Source organism: Hoplias malabaricus, chromosome 14 (assembly GCF_029633855.1).
Source record: "Hoplias malabaricus isolate fHopMal1 chromosome 14, fHopMal1.hap1, whole genome shotgun sequence".
In the NCBI taxonomy this organism is placed as follows: domain Eukaryota; kingdom Metazoa; phylum Chordata; class Actinopteri; order Characiformes; family Erythrinidae; genus Hoplias; species Hoplias malabaricus.
This window is the reverse complement of record NC_089813.1, coordinates 11,846,150-11,866,747: the sequence shown is the minus strand read 5'-3', so window position 1 is coordinate 11,866,747 and position 20,598 is coordinate 11,846,150. Positions and strand designations below refer to the sequence as shown.

Genomic DNA, 20,598 nt, shown 5'->3' with positions numbered 1-20,598 from the left:
TATAGTGTCAGCTGAGCCATGTTGTAATTAGACTGACACCCAAAAAAACAAAAAAACAAAGGCATGTGAACTGAAATCCTGCTCATTAGGAGGAAGTTGTTAAAGGTTACAGATGAAATAGACAGTGGCTTATAAGGAAAAAGAAAAGCAGGGAGAAATATAATGAGGAAACTGCTGATAAATAAACAACCAAAGTGAGAGAGATGACGATACTGACAGAAACGACACCACGATCAATCAGACTAAAACTCAGGTATATGGGACATGTGTGTGTTTACAGATGCTCTCTCTCTGATGCCGTGCCCTGTATCTTTATCAGGTGGCTTTCAAATATTGTTGTATGACACCTTTCTTGATGTGTGTGTGCGTGTGGAACAGCTTCAAACCAGTGTTCTTGTGAGATAACAAAGATTCAGTGAAATTTCACAGATCTTCTGGAACAAACCGCCAAGAGACACATGAGACAGGCAGACGCTGCAGTCAGGTAGGCCATTACCTGCTTTAGACGGCAGCTCTGCTGCTTGTCGTTGGTGTTGTTGGCGAGCTTGAGGTACTCGGCCACATTCTCGTCACGTGCTGTCTGCTCAATACGCAGCTGCTCCGTCAGCTTCAAGATCTTCTGCTGCAGCTGTGCGATGGCCTGCCGCGTACGCTGGGGGTCGAGGGTCGCATCCTCCGCCCCCACCAGAGAGCCGTCTGCACCGCATGAGGCAGCCAAAGCCGCCTGCGCGAGACTCCCCTCCAACCTCTCGATCTGGAAAATAGAGAGAGAAAATCGAAAGTCAGTGAAATTTAGAGGAAATCGAAAGAGAGCAAAGAGGCCAAGAAGAAGAAAACAAAACTGGGTTCAAGTGATGACCTCAGCTATAAAAGGAGAAGTGTTTTTGCTTATTTTCTGCTGACATGATGAAGCAATAAAGCGAGGACTTCTGTAGGCATTGGGTCAGTGCCTCTCTAGGGTGTCTGAGTCTTTAACCCCCAATAACACTGTTGCTAATGAAGGAGATGGGACTGGATAAAGACATCAACTCAGACATCTCACCAAACACAGTACAGCTGAATGATGGGTGAGACACATATAAAATGACTGGCATGACAGCATTTCCTTTCTGAACGTTAGTACAGTCAAGCCGGAAATCACCTCAGGCTGGCCACACTTTCCCCTAGAGGGGAGATTAACCTGGATTTTCTCATCCCCCTGATCACGTTTATAAAAAGGGCTTGCTTCTCTGCCGGTCAGCTGTCTGTCTCTCGGCATCAAAACCCGCTGAGTTCTTCAGAATACATGAGTTGACACTGTGAAAAGGGGAACCACCACTCTCACTCAAGCCTCTCCCTTTATGAAGCGTGCAGTTCAAATGTGTGCCAACAGCTTCTATGTGTGAAACTTGATGCACAACACCAACTTGGGCCACATTCGCGTTGGCTGTGCCCGCTGTGTCTCTTTAGACAAAGTCCTAGCGTGAGGGAATTGACCAGCTCTGACATGCTGCTAATGAATTTATGTTGCATTATCAGCCTTGAGGGGACATATGAGTAATAGGTGATGGTACACAACCATAGAATTATGACCGGAACACCCTGGGGGAAGTTTCACATATTGGGTAAATGAGTCCAGCATGAGCCCAAAGTCAACCCTTCACTGAGCTGAGGAACATTAATACTGGTTCCTTTTCACTTATTGAGCTTAAATGAGAATCAGTCAATACAGTTTTGTTGTTGGAAACCATCCTATGGTGTGTTTGTAACCACATTTAGTTACACCCAACACCTTCCTGTGGTGCTGATTTAAAGTGTGAACATCACATTTGAACCTCGTTAACATGTCTGTCTGGTGATTTTTATGCTAGCAGATGGATCATGTGTGAAATATGCCATCAATGTCTTGGCTGAATCCCATTTCAGATTTGAACTAGTGTGTTCCAATGACAGTCTGAAACCGGCTTCTTAAATCTAAGAAATCAATCCAGTAAAGTTGCGAGGCAGGGATTTCCAGGTAAGCGGCAGAGAGGTGGGTAGATATAGAGGCATTCATTTCATATGCATAGATCTGTTTGAACATAATACAGCAAAGGTGTAGTTACATCTAAGCAATCTGTAAAGCTTTATGTGTTTGTTTTCTTGGAAATGACTTTTAAATATGTAATTTTGATTATCAATAGGGTTTTAACTTGTTTCATCTATGACATAAATGGGATTAAATAGCAGCTGGAATTAAAAATCTTGAATGTCAGATTCCTCTAAATAAGTTGTTCCTTGACGATACAGTATTTCAAAGTAAAAAAGCTGTTTATGACGTCTTAGCCATTTAATTGTACAGGCTTTTGATGGAATTCCCCTTGAAACCCCAGCGAATTATGACCATAAAGCTACGGACCATCGATACTGAACAGCTTTCCGTTTCTTTTACAGTATACTGAGGAATAATGTTTAAAGAAATTCCCCTGGACGCTCTTACAGGAACTTCTAGGATGTAGTCTTAAACCCAGAGTGTTCAGAATCCCCCTGTGTTCGAATAAACAGTCGCCGCTGACAGAGAATGACGTTAACGTTACTAAGAGGGAAATGACCCGGTGTCTCCGCTCTCTCACCTTTCCATTCTTTAAGCGGAGAACCTGCTCCCAGTGCATTCTCCTGAGTTCCCCTTCACCGCTGACCTGCGCTCAGCCAGAAACTTCATTTAAACTCCACTTCTGCTAAACTCCGCATTAAGCTCCGCTCCCTGACCGCAGTCCGACTCTCACACTTGACCAACTCGTTCCGAAAGTTGCTCGGGCTGCACCTGAAACTGGATTTTGCTCCGCGCGCGCTCTCGCCACGCCCCTTTCTCTGCCACCCTCCCAGCTTCTTCCCCGACGCGGGCGAGGATGATGTCACCCATAGCGAGCGCATAGTGTTCGCTTCCACACATGTAGGAGTCGACTCAATTTTTGATTGAGGGGAGTCGATTCCGAGAGGCACCTTAAATCTAAGTCTTAAATTAACACAACCTGTGTTTATTGGTTGTACCTTAAGGTAGCTTTAGTGTATATATATATATATATATATATATACACACTATATATATATATATATATATACACACTATATATATATATACACACTATATATATATATATATATATATATATATATATATATATATATATATATATATATATATATATATATATACATACATACATACATACATACATACACACACACACACACTAAGATACCCAAACGTATTCCACTTTTAGGCAAAGACACGACCCCTTTAGCTCACAGTATATTAAACATGCTCATCTGGCCCACACAATACACATATATCTTCTAGCAAAAATATGGCTGTGCTGTAAAGGCAGATTCATAAAAACAAGCCTAGAAACCTGTGTGGAGTCAAGTTCGTGCCTTTAGAGTCGACTCTCAATCCCCATATGCATGGATTCGGAGAATCGATTTTGGAATGGACTCTCAGCGTCACTGCCGCCAGGAGCGCGCGGACGTCAATCATTCGCTATTAGAAGTGGTGTGAGCGACCGTTGAACACGGAATATTCAAATAGGTTTTAAGCCTAAATACACACAAAAACACTGTTGCCTTACAGGCCATATTTTTGTAAAAGGACCGTAGGTTTAGGGACGCTATATTTCCATAAAGGAAACCTGTGGTCAACCATAATTTCCATATGTTTACTTAGAAAATATTTAGACAGAATTAAGGGCAAAGGCACATCAGTAGTTTAAATCATCCTTGTTAGAGACAAATCCTCTTATGTTAAAACCGTTTTGTTATCTGTTTGTGAGATAAGATTTGGGAGAACAACAACAGAAACCAGGCGTGGGAGTCCAAGGAAAACTGGACAAAAGCGAGTGGTTTCACTCAAGCCTCCGCCCTCAAGATGTCTCTGAGACTGAGGGTCCTGTCAGGACAAGCTTGGTTTACTGAAGACCAATTACACTTCGGGTTCAGTTTACCTTTCAGAAATTAAATTGATGTTATATTAATTAATGGCCTCAGCATATTAATATGTAGTCTCAATATATTCATTCACAGACCGCCAAAAAAAACATTATCAGAACTTACATACACAGTACTTTATAACTGGCTTTGGTTCATTTAACCAGCTACAGATGCTGTGATATAAAGGTAAAGGACATAAAATACATTCCAGCCTGAGGAGAAGTGCCTATTTAAAAGGCTGACTTTCTTAAGAAGCATTTCACAGCTGAGCCAGGGTCTGTTCTGAACTAGCAGAATACCTGCTGTGTTATTCACCCAGCACACATGCCCTGAATCACACCTGTCATCCGGGTGACTAACAGGCTACAGATATGGCTTGCAGAAATGTTTGGACAGCCAAGGATGTTGCCTCATATAATATTCAACATTGTTTTATTCAGCATTGTGTATAGACAAAAGGCTTTTAAGGGCATAGCTACGAAAACATTGCAGTCAACTTCCACTAATTTATTTCGACATCTGAGGTGTAAAGAAAGTCATTCACAGTGGGGTGATGTAAAATAGTTCACTGTGTATAAACCTACTGACTTAAATTTCTTTCCAGTAGCGATGACAGGGACCATGTGCGAGGTCTACAATGCAGTTACAGCCATTTAACATTACTCTAAACAAACAATAAACCTAAACCTGTCTTCTGAATTTTAATGTAATGCTGATAATCGGAAAACAATGGTAATTTTATTGTTTTTTTCAGATCCTTTTTTTTATTAGATTGGCCTAGTTCTTTGATTCCTTGATTTAAAATATAAAACCAATACTACTTTAAAACAATGTGGTGGAATGTGACGTAATCTAGCCACCAACTGATCCACTTGGAAGTCATGTCTAATGGAGATTAGACAGTAACAGAGATCAGACAGGAGGAAAGAGAGTTGAGTTGTAAGTCTCACACCTTTGAACTGAAGAGGGCAAAAGCTTGATAAGGACACTCTCGCTGCCTGATCGGTGAGTGGTACCAAGCAGTTAAACTGCAATAAAGCAATGTGGCAATTTCCAAAACAGCTACATTCCGACAATGAGAGATAGCAGATATACGCAGGGATATACAGTCTACAGTAGTGTCCAAAAATAGGACAAGCCCTGAATGCCAAACAATAAGCATTCAATAGCATTAACAGCAAACACTGAATAAACTAAAGCAAAAGACTTTCTTCCCTTAATTGAAAACTTTCCAAAGAGGAACAACCAGATATTTTTCCACAAAACAATGCTCATACTGCCAACCCCAGCAAGAAATGACTTGAGGAAAGTGTATTTTTAAATTCTGCTTTACTCTGGTGATTCTAGATTTAAATCTAAATATTTGATATTAGCCCCTGTCTCTGTCTCACCCTAACCCTTTAGTATCTGCCTGCAGCTCGGTTTGTCTGCCCTATCCCACAAGTTTATGTGATGTTTGTGATGTAAATGACCCTGGCAGTTTTTGGCACTGTAGTTTTAAAGGTGAAATTGCTCATGATACCTCTTCTAACATAAAAAACAGCACATGCACCAGTAAATAAATTGAATTTTTTTTAATTTGAGAGTTTAATGTTTTGGTCTATTTTTACAAGGGGTTTAAGTAGCAGACTCTTTGTCTGAACATATAAGGAACTGTGAATTGAGACATATGTTCAAATCTCTTTTGTCATCATTTTTAACAAAAGGGTGGCAAATGTGCAGTATACACATTAACCACTGCCCCCCCCACCCTCTCTCTCTCTCTCTCTCTCTCTCTCTCTCTCTCACACACACACCCACACAGAGGAGGAAAGGAGTGGGTGAAGAGTTGCAGTTCTCTGACTCTGATAAGAGTGAGTTAGGAAATACTGCCTCTAACAGGGTCACGATTAATGAAAAGATACGCAGTGTCTCAAAACTGTGTCTTTGCAGGCAGCATTTGGCACAATAAACAATAAACTTTGTTTATTTAAGCTGTAAAAGTTAAAGTGTTAAAGTATCTTTAACAGAATTTTACAATGGTATTTAGCCTGCTACATTAGCTCTGCCAATCCAGGCTATAGTTTGGTGAACTGGTTCTAGAAAATTATAACCTGTGCAAAGTTAGCCAGTGTTGGAAATGAACGTCTGACTCAGCGAGCAGTTTTTTTTATAAGGTCTGATTTGAGATGAAATGCTTTTCTCTTACACAGCTGTGTATATGAAGATTAGGGAGCAAGTTCCATTACAAGGTATTGAGGTACAAACATAGAGATGAGTGTATCGAGTGTACTTCAGGTCATTCTCTACAAGTGCTGCATCATGAAGAGTTCTCTGTAGTCTCTCATTGAGCTTTCATGGCAATTTCCTGAAATGATTCAGTTATAAAAACAGCATGTGTAGCATGGAAATATTGTGAAGGACAAAGCCAGCATTGTCGAAAAATAAATCTGCAACATCCATCCATCCATCCATCCATTGTCTACAACCACTTATCCAGTTCAGAGTCACGTTGTCCAGAGCCTACCTGGAATCACTGGGCGCAAGGCGGGAATACACCCTGGAGTACCAACGTGTACACCCTTGCCAGTACCAACGTGTGTTTTTGGACTGTGGGAGGAAACCGGAGCACCCGGAGGAAACCCATGCAGACACAGGGAGAACACACCAACTCCTCACAGACAGTCACCCGGAGCGGGAATCGAACCCACAACCTCCAGGTCCTTGGAGCTGTGTGACTGCGACACTACCTGCTGCGAAGAATTATTCCAAGTAGTGGTCATACACTCTCAGAAAAAAGGTACGGTAGAGCTACAATGTTGGTCACTAGTAAACAGTGTTTAAAAGTCCAGTTTTGTTCCTTAAAGGTACATTACATTCTCTTCTCCAGAAGGAGAGATACATGTTTGTAATCTTTTATTAAAGAACTGCGTCATATAAAAAAACACAATATATAAGTCCTGGAGATGAAATGGGGCGTATGAAATCAACACAATTTTAAAATCTAGAGGGTACCACCACAGTCACATATTTTCTGACAGTGTGGGAACAAAATGTTGCCTGATAGATTTGCAGTTCATTTTTGGCCTAAAATATTTTATATTTCACCTTTACTTACAGGTAAATGAAAACTGTTGTAAGGCACAGAAAACATATTTTTGAGTGTTTTTCCAGAATATTCTCTGGGGAAGTTATAGGCTGAACGATCCACCATAGATACTCCCAAAGTAATTCTTTTCAGAATAGCAAAACAATATGAAAACTACTGAAGCAGTTACTTATTGCAGGTGTTAAAAGTTCTCCAGACGTCACCTGGGAGAGCATTATCAGAAGAAGGAAAAAATAAAATCAGTGAGATAACGAAGGCAGACACAAGGAGCAGCTACATGTATATAGTGTTACTTTTATATTCAGATATGCACATTTTCATCACATATCATCAACTTAACAACACAACATTTGCCCTGTGAAGGCCCCCTCCAGGGTGTATTCCCTGTCTTGCTCCCAATGATTCCAGGTAGGCTCTGGACCCACCGTGACCCTGAACTGGATAAGCGCTTACAGATAATAGATGAACAACACAACATGTTTTGGAAACTCACTCCTTTTTCATTGTCATTTGGATGTGTGCTTTATCACAGACGAGGCATGATAAGTTTTTTTCATGACAAGGCAAGATATTCATTCATTCATTGAGTTCAGGGTCATGGTGGGTCCAGTGACCACCCAGAATCAATAGGCGCAAGCCAGGGACACACCCCGGAGTGGACACATTTGAGTAACCGATCCACCTACATATTACAGACATCCCCCTGAAAAACTAACCCAACCCAAATGGGATTATTGGGTAATAAATAAAATGTGTCTATTTGTTGTGCAAATAATTTGCCGTCAGAGTCCTACGATCACCACGGTAAAGAAATCATAGTCCCATCTCTTTCATAGTTTTAAAAGCCATTAATATTTCTAATTTACCCAGATACATGAAAACGAAAGTACATTCAGGTGGAGGTGGATTTAAGGCATTGGTTCAATACTGTACACGGCATGGACAAACATCTATGTTGTTATTACAGCTATAATAAAAAATGCATATTGTAACTGTGACTGATATGCCTTTCAACATATTGAAAATTCATTAGTGAAGACTTGTATGTGAAATGGAGCCTAAAAAACACTTAGCAGACCATGTAAATGTATTAATGATTCAAATCTATATCTATGGTTGGGTAAAGTCTAATGCTGTAAACCCCTGAAATATCAGTAGAGTCTCTCTCTGTGCTGAGAAATGAACTTATGACACTATTTATGAGGCTCAGATGAGAGACTGGGCATGGTGCAGTTGCTCTACCTGCAACATATTTGGGTCACATGCAGATAAATAGGCCACAGTAACATGTTCATTTACTGTAGGGCTTCACTTACAATAATTGGCCTATTTGGAAGTGGCAGAGAGGCAATAGATGCCTGGAAACCTGCCAAAATACAGCAGCACCTTGAACTTAGAATAGGCTGGCTAGGTGATTTCTGTGTGAGCCTGGAGTACTTCTGTGAACAGCAACACAACACATGAGCAACCCTACACACGCAGTGTAGAGGCGCAATTCAACACCCAGCAAATCAATGTTTTTGTAACAGATCCATGCACTGCTCAACACGAGCAAGAGACATGTCAAGCACACGAGGGAGCAAGGTTCATTACATCCGGCACATTCACGTTCAGGCAGTTAGAGTGCACTCCTGGTCAGACACCACATATGGAGAAAATAGTTAGTCAAGATTCTTTAAGGTGCACTCACTGCTGACACAGGTGTTCAACTGCAACTGTTTCCATAGAAACGTGCTGCCAATAGAACGGAAATGGATCAGCCAAGCATGCCCAGCTAGAGTCAGCTAGTGGGGTATAAACCTACTCAGCACAGGGCTGTAGAGCACTGTAGCTGCATTCACTGGAGTTATGGAGCACCATTCCATACATTTGAAATTACTTTGAGTGGTGTTTTAATTCAGAACTATTCATCCAAACACTACAGTTGGGTGGAATGCAGTCAGATACTCACAGAAATATTCCAACTTTGAGTATAAACAATTGCAGAAGACTAAAGGCACAAAATGGAGTGTCTTTTCATTTTTAATTTGTTTTGTTACACAGATAAACAATAATTATCCATTATCCACAATGTGCAATGTGTGCATTTGTATGTTCTATGCAGGTAATGTATAATTATGTTGACAAATAACAAAATGTCCGTTGACCAGGGGCACCCAAACTTTTGCACACGTCTGCTGTTCACATTTAACCACATGCTCGTGCATATACATCACACCTGACCTTGACCCAGTACGCAACACAGAAACACACACACACACATGTAGATGCATAAAAAGAGCTTCCACCACAGAACTGACTGTGGTTACACCACAAACAGTAAGTTAACCAGCTTAGCTCAAGCCCAAAACAGCTCAAAGAAGCTGTTGACTGCAAACAAAAATGCTGAAATGATAAAAACTCACAGATCAGAAAAGTCTTGATAAATCCAGTGAATTTAAAGAACATCACGCATATTTAAAAGATTCTGGTTTTGTATAAACAACCGCACATGCAACATGAGACACACGCTAAGAATAGCCATGTCACACACATACTGTAAACACACTTGTACTAAGAAAAGATAAATGAGACAGACCACAGTGGTGGCAAGTTTTAAGACTTGTAAAAAGTGATAAGAAATAATTACAAACCTCAGAAGCATATTATTAGTAAACATTTATTCTAAGAACATTTAGTCAAGATGCTTGTGAAAAACAACATTACAAGATATTTGGTGTTTTTTCATCAATTTAAATGAAACAAAGTGAATATAAATGAAAGTATGCTCTATTTCCAGCTTATGTTAAATATATAAATGTAATTTTATTTAAATAATAAGTGATGTTACAGTCAGTGGCATCACTGGTTTCGCTGTTGTTATATAATTATTAGTGTTCAGTGTAACAAACTAATCAACATTAATACACTGTTTGCCACAATAGATATGTGGACCAGATATATGCTCTGGAATGGACCCTTGTAAACAAAAAAGTAGAGATTGGTACAAATACAACCACGTATACAAACACTTCACTAACCACAGTCACTAACCTCAGCTCAAACTCTGTTCTCAGTCAGTGTGAGTCCAAGTTCGAGAGTATCATTTTAAGGATGACTTTCTAGGCATGAGTCAGATCATAAATAAGGGATAACCACTCATTCAGAGTGAAGTCAGCCTCATGTTTTCATGTATGAACTCATGTATTTCTCATCAGTCAACAAAGCTACTCCTAGCTGAGATTAACCTTGAATCATCCAACCACTGCTCTGCTGATTCTCATAATACACAACAAAAAGGAAGGCAGTGCCATTAGCTTGATAACGGCACCAGTTTCCTTGCTGGTGTGTATTTGTTAAATGACATCACAAGCACAACATGGAAACCACTGTCTTTGGCTTTGCTTATTAACTATTGCATGTAGCAAATGGAAATATGTGAACTGACGTGCACGAGAAGTGTGATATCTGATAAGGATTCATTTGGAGGCTTGAAGACGTAATAAAAAAATGCTAACGTGGCTAAGGGTTATTTGTGAGTAGCAGAGTTTTCATTCATATTTAGCACCATTTACTTACTCACTAAAACAAATATGGCTGTAAAACTGGTTGCATGAAAAGCTTCTAAGTCGTTCTGAATTCTGTAGGATACCAAACTAATGACTATACAGTTTCACCATTATCATCAGCCCATTATCAAGTCATAACAGAAGAGCATTATAACTGATTATAACTGAAAACGATATCACTGTAAAGCAATAAAAGTAAGTCATTATCCTAATGTTATTGAGATTTTGTGTGACACAAGCCCTTTATTTTCTCGTAAAAATTGTTAGGAAACACCCCTAGAAGGCACTTGAGAAGATAGGATTTAGGGAACAAAGGGTCCTGAAGACATAGAACCCTTGCGACATAGAACCTTGGAAACAGAGCTGGGAATGCAGGACACATAGGTCCTCTCCAAAAACCTGGAACATTCTGTTATTGGCACAATGACAGTGACACATTTAGCCTCACCGCCATTATTTGAGAATAAAATGTCCCAAGAGCTTAAAATATACTGTGTTTATCAAGCTGAAGCTGAAAATACTGTATTAATTATGGTTATGTGATCCTGAACAGAGATTAGCCTACATTAAAAAATTCCATTCATCACTGTCTGACTGAAACTGCCATCCTGGGCAAGTTAGAAGTCCTATTAAAAATACATAATCACAGAATGGCTACTGTAAAAAGAACGACAATTATAACAACACAAATAAGCTTGTATAGAATATTATTTGCATTATGAATGTGAAAGGAGTGCTGTTTCTAAAACGGATTTGCATCCGTGTGACTGTCGACAGGCTGTTCATTCTTTAAAAATATCTGCAGGCAATTTTTATAACAATTGCAAACGTTTGGCTGAGATTATGTTTTAATACACCAAATGAGAATGCAAACTGCCCATATCTGTCACATCAGCTAAACAGCCCATTCTACCCCACAAAAAGCAAGGCCAATTGTGCTCTCTAGGACACCATGTCCTAATGACAGGGCCAGGGCTTTAACCACTGTGGTCATAGGGAGGTTTTTGTTGATGTTCTAAGCTGATTCATAGAGTGAAGATATCATTTTTTCAATGTTTAGCACAATATAGCAAAAAACACTGTTACAGCAGCGCAAAGCACTAAACAGCACCCACTGAGGAGAATTTTGTTCAATGTGAGTGAGTAAGTGAATTAACGAGTGAGACACAAGTCAGTTCCATGGGTACTTTTGCATTTTTGTTGTTGTTTTGCTGTTTTTTAACCACTAGTAACGAGTTACCGCAGCAGGACATTTAAGTTCAAACAAGATCACTGCTGCATTATACACAGAACAATTACACTACTGTACAATTCCCAATGTGGGTAAGCACTCTAAGCTCTAACCTCACCGAGACTCCTAACACTTCCTCTGTAACATGATAACAATTATAGGCCTAGATCAGAGCATGTGACCAATGACACAAATCATGTGGAATGTTCAGGTTGTTGAAGGGTAGACAGTAAATGACTGATGTTTATTTATGTAGCGATTAGTCATAAATTTAAATTCTCATTACTCGTACTCTTAGTATAATCTTCATGAAATAAGGCAGTGACAATAAACTAGTGGGTGTCTAATATTCATCTACCATGGTGAATTTCCTAGTTCCATTTTATAAGGTGTCTGAGTGTCAGAATGAGATTAATCAGACAGTCATCACTTCCTAAAACACCTCTAGTCCTATAACCGCTAGTTTATCTTTATTATTTTCCCCCTTTAGAAGAAAAATGAATCAAAAACTATGAAAGAGCACAGTTTTCCCTTAATTACTTTTTTAAGTGCCTTGCATGTGGCACTTTATATAATAACTTTGTATTTTTACAGTTACAGACTGTAGTCCACCTGTTCTTCTGCATACTTTCTTATCCCATTAAAGAGAGAGACCACTGAATAGTAGGGTGAAATGGGCATAAGAAAGTATGCTGAGAAAATGATGAATAACCGTCTGTAACTATAGAACTACACAGTGCTCCTGTATGGTCACTGGGGCAGATAAAATGGTAAAAGGGATAATGAGTGTACAGGGTAAGTGTTCGTTCAGTGTATAGCATTTTCAATCCCCACTCACCCAATATCTTGACTGATTGAACGCATCTGGTCTAAGTGAAACATTTATATTAAAGAATTAATCATACATCAGAAGATGGCAATGTCATTAAGATTATTATAACATTAAAGTGGTGTGTATTCATTTACATTAGTGTGTTTTGCATACAGATTTAAATAATCTCTTTTTTTTGTGGATTAATTTCATCTTGATGTACTAGGCAAGGGAGTTTAGTGTTTTCTCCCTGTGTCTGTGTGGGTTTCCTCAGGGTGCTCGGGTTTACTCCCACGATCCAAAAACACACATTGGAAGGTGGATTGGTGACTAAAAGGTGTCCATATTTGTAATTGGGCGAGTGAAAGTGCGAAGGACTGGCACCCCCTCCAGGGTGTGTTCTCGCCTTCCACCAAGTGATTCCGGGTAGGCTCTGGACCCACCGCAACCCTGAACTGGAAAAGCAGTTACAGACAATGAATGAATGAATGAATTTACCATGCAATGAAAACACATATTTTCTATTCTATTCTATTTCTTCTGAGATCATGACCTATTTTACTTGAGTGTTTGTGAAGCAGTGTTTTACACTGAAGTTCTACTGAACCCAATTTCTTGAATGTAAAATCATGCATAGACTGTAGGCTTTTCCTGAAAGGCAGCAGACCTCTGAGTCAATATTAATTCTACTCCAGTCTAGACAAGAGAGAGGAAACACTCAAGGGCATAATGTTGGCGCCAAACTTTCTCTCTCTCTCTCTGACTACAGTCATAACCCCTCATTTTCAGACAAAGTCCTGTTCAGAATTTTATGGAAATCCGCTTTCTAGTTTTCTTAAAGGGGACAGATGCCACCAACAATGGCCCTATTCTCCACCAATGGACAATTACATAACCAAGACTGTTTCTCCTAAATGAGACCAGGCATGCCACACACACACACACACAATCCTTGCCAGCAAAGACTGCGATTTTATGCGGGAATCTGACGGCTGTTTAAGCAAAGACAGCATTGGTCTAACATTGGGTAAACATTCAGAAAACATTGTAATGCCGTTGTGCCATTGAGAACAACAGAGTCTTTCATGACTGATTGCGTCAAAACAAAGTCTGTGCAAGTCTCTTAAAGGCTTGCAAAGCTTCTACGTCACGTTTGCGCATGAAGAAAAAAAAAAAAAACCTCAACAGAAACTAGAATACACTGCCAGTTATTGCTGTGCAAAATCAAAGACCACATCTGATTAATTTCATTTCCAGCTGAGCAATTCACTTTTCATTCAACTTGGTTGGTCTAACCCTCACACAGTATCATTAGTCTGTTTACTTTTCAGAGTAAGGAAAAAATCTAACAAAACGTATTTAACAGATAATGACCACAGTTGCATCAGCAACCAAGTATGTAATGTCCTTACTCTGTTTAATTCCAGCTTTCATTCTTTTTAGTCGACGTGCTTTCAGTTTTTTAAAGAAAGCTGCAGGGATATGTTTATCTTGAGTCAGTTCAGATATAGTTGCATTTTCTGTTTATCAATATCCAAGTCTTTTTTGAGGCTTTTGTCTAATGTCAGTAATGACTTCATTTCACTACAGAAGGATGGAGAGTCACACTTGTGGGATTTTATTCAGATCTGAAGCAAGAATGGAGCTTAATTTTTGATTTAGATCATTGTTTTTCTGATGATGATATTTTGGGGGTCTATCAGGGCTTCCATGGTTCCATTTTGGCATTATGATAGTATGTTTACAAATAAACACATTAAATAAACACTGACATAGTGGATTATGTCTTAACTGGCTGACATTCTCTGTAATACGTTTTAGAATGTTTTATTTGTTTTTGTGTTGTAGGTTTGTGTGTTGGTTGTTCACATTAAAATACAAAAAAAATTGAATAAATTGAATAAATAAACAAACACAATTAAAAAAAATTGTGTGTATACATATATTAACTGTATTCAGGAGAAATCATTTACACAATGAGGACTCACAGTATTTGTCGGAGAGGTGGATGGAGAGGAGTCTGGTGTTATCAAGTTGAGGATAACTTCCATTGGAGAAATCATTGAGACAGCAGTCCAGAGGTCATCCACAGGCAAAACTGTTCTCTTCTTTCACCTCAAAAACACCCCACACTCATAATTTTGGAGTGTTAGGAAGTCTTGGCTGGTGTATTCTTGCACAAGGGTTATGATGACATGACTCAGTGAGTTCTAACCACAAGAAATAAGTATCAAGGGACCTCAGAGTGTTGCAAAACGTAGTCCGTACCGATGACAAAAGTTAAAACATGATCACTGTGGAAGGCTACATGCTAAAAAAGATGGTCACTCCAGGATGACAGAGACCGAAAGCTTGGTCAATGTAGAAGGCAGAAGCTCAAACCTGGGTCTGAAGGCACATTTTCAAAAGCTGATCATTCTATAAAAGAGAAGCCAAAGCTTGGTCACTCTGTAAAGCCAAAACTCAAGGTTTGGTCACTGTAAAAGTCAGACAGCCCAAAACCTGGCCCCTCGAGAAGGTAAAAGCTTCACGCATGGTCACTGTAGAAACAGAATCTAACTGTCTCGAAAGTTAGTTATTCATAAAGGTAACTATAGTAAGTCTGAAAGACAAACTCAAAGCATGGTAAAAAGTCCACAGAAGTTAAAAAGTGCTCTGAAGTCCACTGGCTTCTGAAGTCTCTAGAACCACAGAAACATTTATATCCATGTAAGAAGTACCAATGACGAGTTGAAAAACCTTGGCAGATTTATCCCATTTGATGACACAAAAATGCCCAACCTCAAGGCACGAGGCCTTAAACAGAAAAGACGCTCTTCATTTCCAATTTCCACTTCTTCCCAGTGTGAAAGAAAGGCAGGATGGAAGAGAAAGTGTTGACCCAAGAGTGGGCACAACAACAAGCATGGGGTTTTGGTCAGTTGACGTGGTATCCATTTTTCTTCCAGGGCTTAGCAAAGCCAGCCAATGACAGTGTGACCAGAGAGTCTAAACCAATCAGCCTGCATTGTGGCCTGCATGAACCAATCGCAGCTCAAAGTCCAGGGGAACCGAGCCAATGGCTGGCCACAGTCCAAAGAGTGCAATCAATGGGCTAATGAAGGACGCACAAAAGAATCCGAAAAACCCATTGATCCTGAACGGGAGAGAACTGCACAACAGCCAGCATCCTGCACTAAATGACAAGTAGCCAAATCAGTATAAGCCAGATACTCTCTCAAAACCATTAAAGCATGACGAGATTACACCGTCATATGACTGACTGGAGAACAATATGGAGTGTGTGTGTGTTTGTGTGTGTGTGTGTGTGTGTGGTGTGTGTGTATGTGTGTCCAATTAGGAACAGAAGTGGGGTGCATGGGAAGGGGGCAAAACTGCCAGAACTTTCTCAATGGAAATAAGAAAGAACGAGAGACAGAGAGAGAGAGAGAGAGAGAGAGAGAGAGAGAGTGAATGTGTGTTGGGGGGATTGAGTTTATAGTTGAGGTAAAAGATGGCTTATATAAGACTAGGCCCCATTTAAGGGTGTGTGTGAGAAAATGTGTGAGTGTGTGTGTCCAACAGGAATATATAATATTGTGGGAAGGATTAGGCCAATAGTACTCATGAATAATTTGAGGATGTCTCCCTAAAATAACCGGAAATCTATGTAATGGTCCCACAATGCATGAAAACAAATATGTGTGTGTGTGTGTGTGTGTGTGTGTGTCCACAGTATTTATCACTAAGATTTAAGAGGAATGCATTTTAAGTTAAGGGGTTGGGTTTAGGGTAAGTGCTAAAGGGAATGTCTATGATTGTGGGAAATTGCAATTCTCTCTGGTTGTTTACAAGCTCCATGTCTTTTAATGTGGAACAGTGTTGTTTGAGGGGAAATAAACTGTTATTGTTTGTATGTAGATGACGTTTAACTTGTCTGCATGTTTATTCACTGTTGGTATTACCACAGAAACTCATTTGTAACTCCAGTTGTTTAGTTTTGGAGCACTTTTGCTAATGCAGTTTAGCTGTCTCCCGAGTTTGGAGACATTTGCACCTTAAGTGATCCAAAACAACAAAAATAAATCAATATTACCAACCACCTACCACATGCAGCAGGAATAGAGCAATATCCTCATTAAGGTTTGTGCTTTTCAACATTTGGCATTTTCTCCATTATCTGATAAACCTCGAGATGCCTCCTCCATGAGCAGAGAGAGAGAGAAAATGTAACATACCAGACTGGGACAGTTTGTTTATTTACTCATTTGCAGACACTGGGGCTTCATAAACACTAGATTACACTCATGTTCGTTGCCTTTAGGAGTAGGGTAAGGGTTAAGAGTTAGTGTTAAGGTAAAGTTTAAGGGTAGAATGAGGGTTAAAAGTTAGGGTTAAGGTGAGGTTTAGGATTAGGGCTGTGATAGGGTTATGTTTGGGCAAGGAGCACTTATAGTAAATTTAGGGTTAGGGTTAAAAACATTAGCTCTTAGGTTTTATATATATATATATATATATATATATATATATATATATATATATATATATATATATATATATACACACATTTAAATACTACAAATGTATTATCCAGTAAAAATAAATATTATTATATATTAATTATGTCTCTAAAATAAATTTCCCATTCACAATAAAGGGGAAACATTCTTATTTTTGATTAATATGCACAGTGATTCTGAACTCTGTGGGAACGTGGAAAATCCAGCACAACAGGCCTGAAGATTCTGGAATTTACCAGTTTCTCCACACACACACACACACACACACACACACACACACACACACACACACACACACACACACACACAGCCTAAACTTGCCTAGGTTATTGGGGTGCAATCTTACATAATCAGCTCCTTGCTGGTATTTCCAAGGCCACAGGGGCCAAATTTAGGGGGCGCACAGAAACAAACACACAGCCTTTTCTCCATGGATTAAAGAGGTATAACATATACATGCATTAGTTTTGAATTACATAAACTTAAACATATCTACATCTTAAAATGTTATGAGTTACATTACAGGAACAAGATTGTCCCCACAATGCAACACATATCTGGGCAACACAAACAAAAATGAACAAGCAGACATCCAAACACGCAGCCAAATGAAGCAGGTTATCAGGGTACAGTCTTACGTAACGATACAGACCGAAGAAAAACAGAAACACAGTTCCCCATACATGACCACACATATACTCATTCAAACACACTGAATCAGAGCCAAAGTCAGCTTCCTAATACTCTCCAACAATCAATGCTTTTATGAAGTCTTACGTAAAGTTACTCCTAGCTGTAAAAAAAAACAAAAAACAAAAAACAGTTCTTCATTAACAACACAGCAAATCTCAGCAGTACACACTCTAAGAACCCACTGCCATTAATCAGAATCAGTACTCATTCTGTCATACTGACCGTAGTTGAAAATACTATTTTTGCTTATGGTAAAATTAACAGGTATGTTCTAGAATCTGACTTAATCACATTGCTCACTGTAAAATGCTCAATAACACAGACATATCTTCATGCACCTCAAAAACATCAAAGTAATGTAAAAACTAAATTAAAATTAATTATTTTGGTATTCAAAGAAACAGTCTGGCCATTATGTTACTTGGCAACAACAGCCTACTGTTGACAGCCATTGATAAAGCATAGTGAGGAATATCACTAGCCCAAATGTGGTAGACTATACGAGTACTAGTTGAATTAATAATTTGCTCTGCATAAATACATCTGCCAAATGCTGTAATTGTAAAGGCCGTTTGTCAGAACACTAATTTTTTACAATTATGTTAATATGCAATGCCTGATAATACCAGTATTATATTAGTATAATGTTGGTATCAGCAGGTAATAGCTTAACAATATATGTTTTGTCAACACCGTGGCACAGTGGTTTAAATGCTGACCCTGTCACCAGGATATGAGCACAATTTAGCACTTGTTTCTAGATGGGAATCTCCCATATCACAGGACATGTTGCATGATAGCATAAGCTGATGTGACAGATCTGGATGGTTTGCATGCACCTGCAGTGTGTTAAGCTTTTCAGTGGCTTTGTGTCAGATTTTAAATGCAATTTAATATGTCAAACTCTGCATTGCTAATCTACGTGTATTTCGGCCCATTTTGTATATTTTAGAAAAGTATATCTATGTATATGGAAGGATCTGTTCTTGTAAAATATTTGTATCATCACATTCCCTTATTAGTGTTTCTCTCCCTGATTTCTAAAAGCAGTAATCACACTTTACCTCTTAAACATGGTGAAATCACTGTAAAGCACTGGTCTGTAGAAAGTATTTACAGATCAAGTACAGAGCAAAATTTAATTGGACATATTATTTATCAGAGTTATGAAATTTCTTACGGGCATCATCTTATTTACAGTAACAACGGAAACTGCAAAACTTTCCAAGAAACTGCCTAAACCCTTCTAGGCATAATTACCAACTCTTAATGCATTCCTACTGCAATAGTAGCACTATGAGCATCTTCAATGATAAACAGGTAAAGAATGTTAAGAATGAAGTAACAAAACCAGAAAGGACAAAGGCATAAATTACCTTTTGTGACTTTGCTTATCACACAAACATTTTCAACACACTGTTTACTACGTAAAGCAGACTAGAGTCTCAAGATGTTGTTGACAGAGATTAGTGTATTTGGCTTGTCAGTATGTAACTACATAATATTTTTACAGTTAACAACATTTATAAAATAAACAATATCACATACACATCAGTGTTCATTTTGGCTAATGATAGTGATTTTATTTTATAGTCTTTCTGACTAAAATCTGACTAAAATCTTTTTAGTCTCATTTTAGTCAGTGAAAACTTAAAATATTTTAGTCTAGGTTTGCTCCATTAAATTAAATTTGTTTATGCATTTTTAAACATTGTACTCTTTTCATTATTCATTCATTCATTGTCTGTAATCGCTTATCCAGTTCAGGGTCGCCGTTGGTGCGGGGCCTACCCGGAATTATTGGGCGCAAGGCGGGAACACAGCCTGAAGGGGGTGCCAGTCCTTCACAGGGCAACACACACTCACACTTTTACTCACACACTCACACCTATGGACACTTTCTTTGAGTCACTAATCCATCTACCAACATGTGTTTTAAGACTATGGGAGGAAACTTGCGCAGACACAAGGAAAACACACCAGACTCCTCTCCGCTCAATCACCAGTCGCAGGACTTGAACTCACAACCTCCAGGTCCCTGGAGCTGTGTGACTGTGACACTTCCTGCTACACCGTGTATTACTAATTTCATAAACAATAGTTTAAAATTCATGTTACATTATAAAAAACATTAACATCCAACGTTATGGAAGGAATATGGCCCCTTTTATAATCTTCAAATACATTTTGCATTTATTTGACATTAATTTTTGATTTCAAAATGCGGAGGCCTTTTTAAAACCAACAGGGTCAACTCCAATAATTTAACTCCATGAATCATCGGCCAACATTTGACACACGAAGAAAGGATTATTCGGAAACGACCGAGGGCCTGAAGCAAGCGGTACCTAAACTTATGATTTCTGTGAGAACATTCCAATATTTTCTGTGAGGTTCTGCTAACTATTATTACTGTTGTGAAAACAAATGCCCTACATGCTCGAGTTATCTTCCCATTTGAGACAGATATAAACATGAGACGGTGTTATACCATAGCCTGAGAATTTCAGTTATTGTGTTTATAAATATTGAAAGTGTTGAATGTCCTGGAACATAACCACACACTTTAATGTCACTTATGAATCACTGCTGCATAAAACCGACTGTCTATAAGTTACATGCTTGTTCATGTAACTAGTCATGACATTGGCAGATCTAGATCACAAATCCAACCAAAGGTCTTTATCTTCATAAAGAGCCGGCTCTTTCGGCTCCTAAATGGCTCTTTGTTTTACCACTTATTTCCACTCCCAGTAAACATCTAGCCGTTGATTCAACGTTGA

The 20,598-nt window shown here is 39.0% G+C and overlaps 1 protein-coding gene across 6 annotated transcripts in view; it reads right to left on the bottom strand.

The window, feature by feature from the left end:
- Window positions 1-20,598, bottom strand: part of tmcc1a (transmembrane and coiled-coil domain family 1a) — a 69,659-nt gene that overhangs the window by 6,297 nt on the left and 42,764 nt on the right. For 4 of the 6 annotated variants that reach the window (XM_066643375.1, XM_066643374.1, XM_066643373.1 and 1 more), the window contains one exon: window positions 497-754. In XM_066643375.1, coding sequence (XP_066499472.1) covers window positions 497-754 — 258 coding nt within the window. Of the gene's footprint in view, window positions 1-496; window positions 755-2,591; window positions 2,779-14,611; window positions 15,124-20,598 lie in introns of those variants that run through there. The other 2 variants (XM_066643376.1, XM_066643377.1) reach the window with 2 other exon arrangements.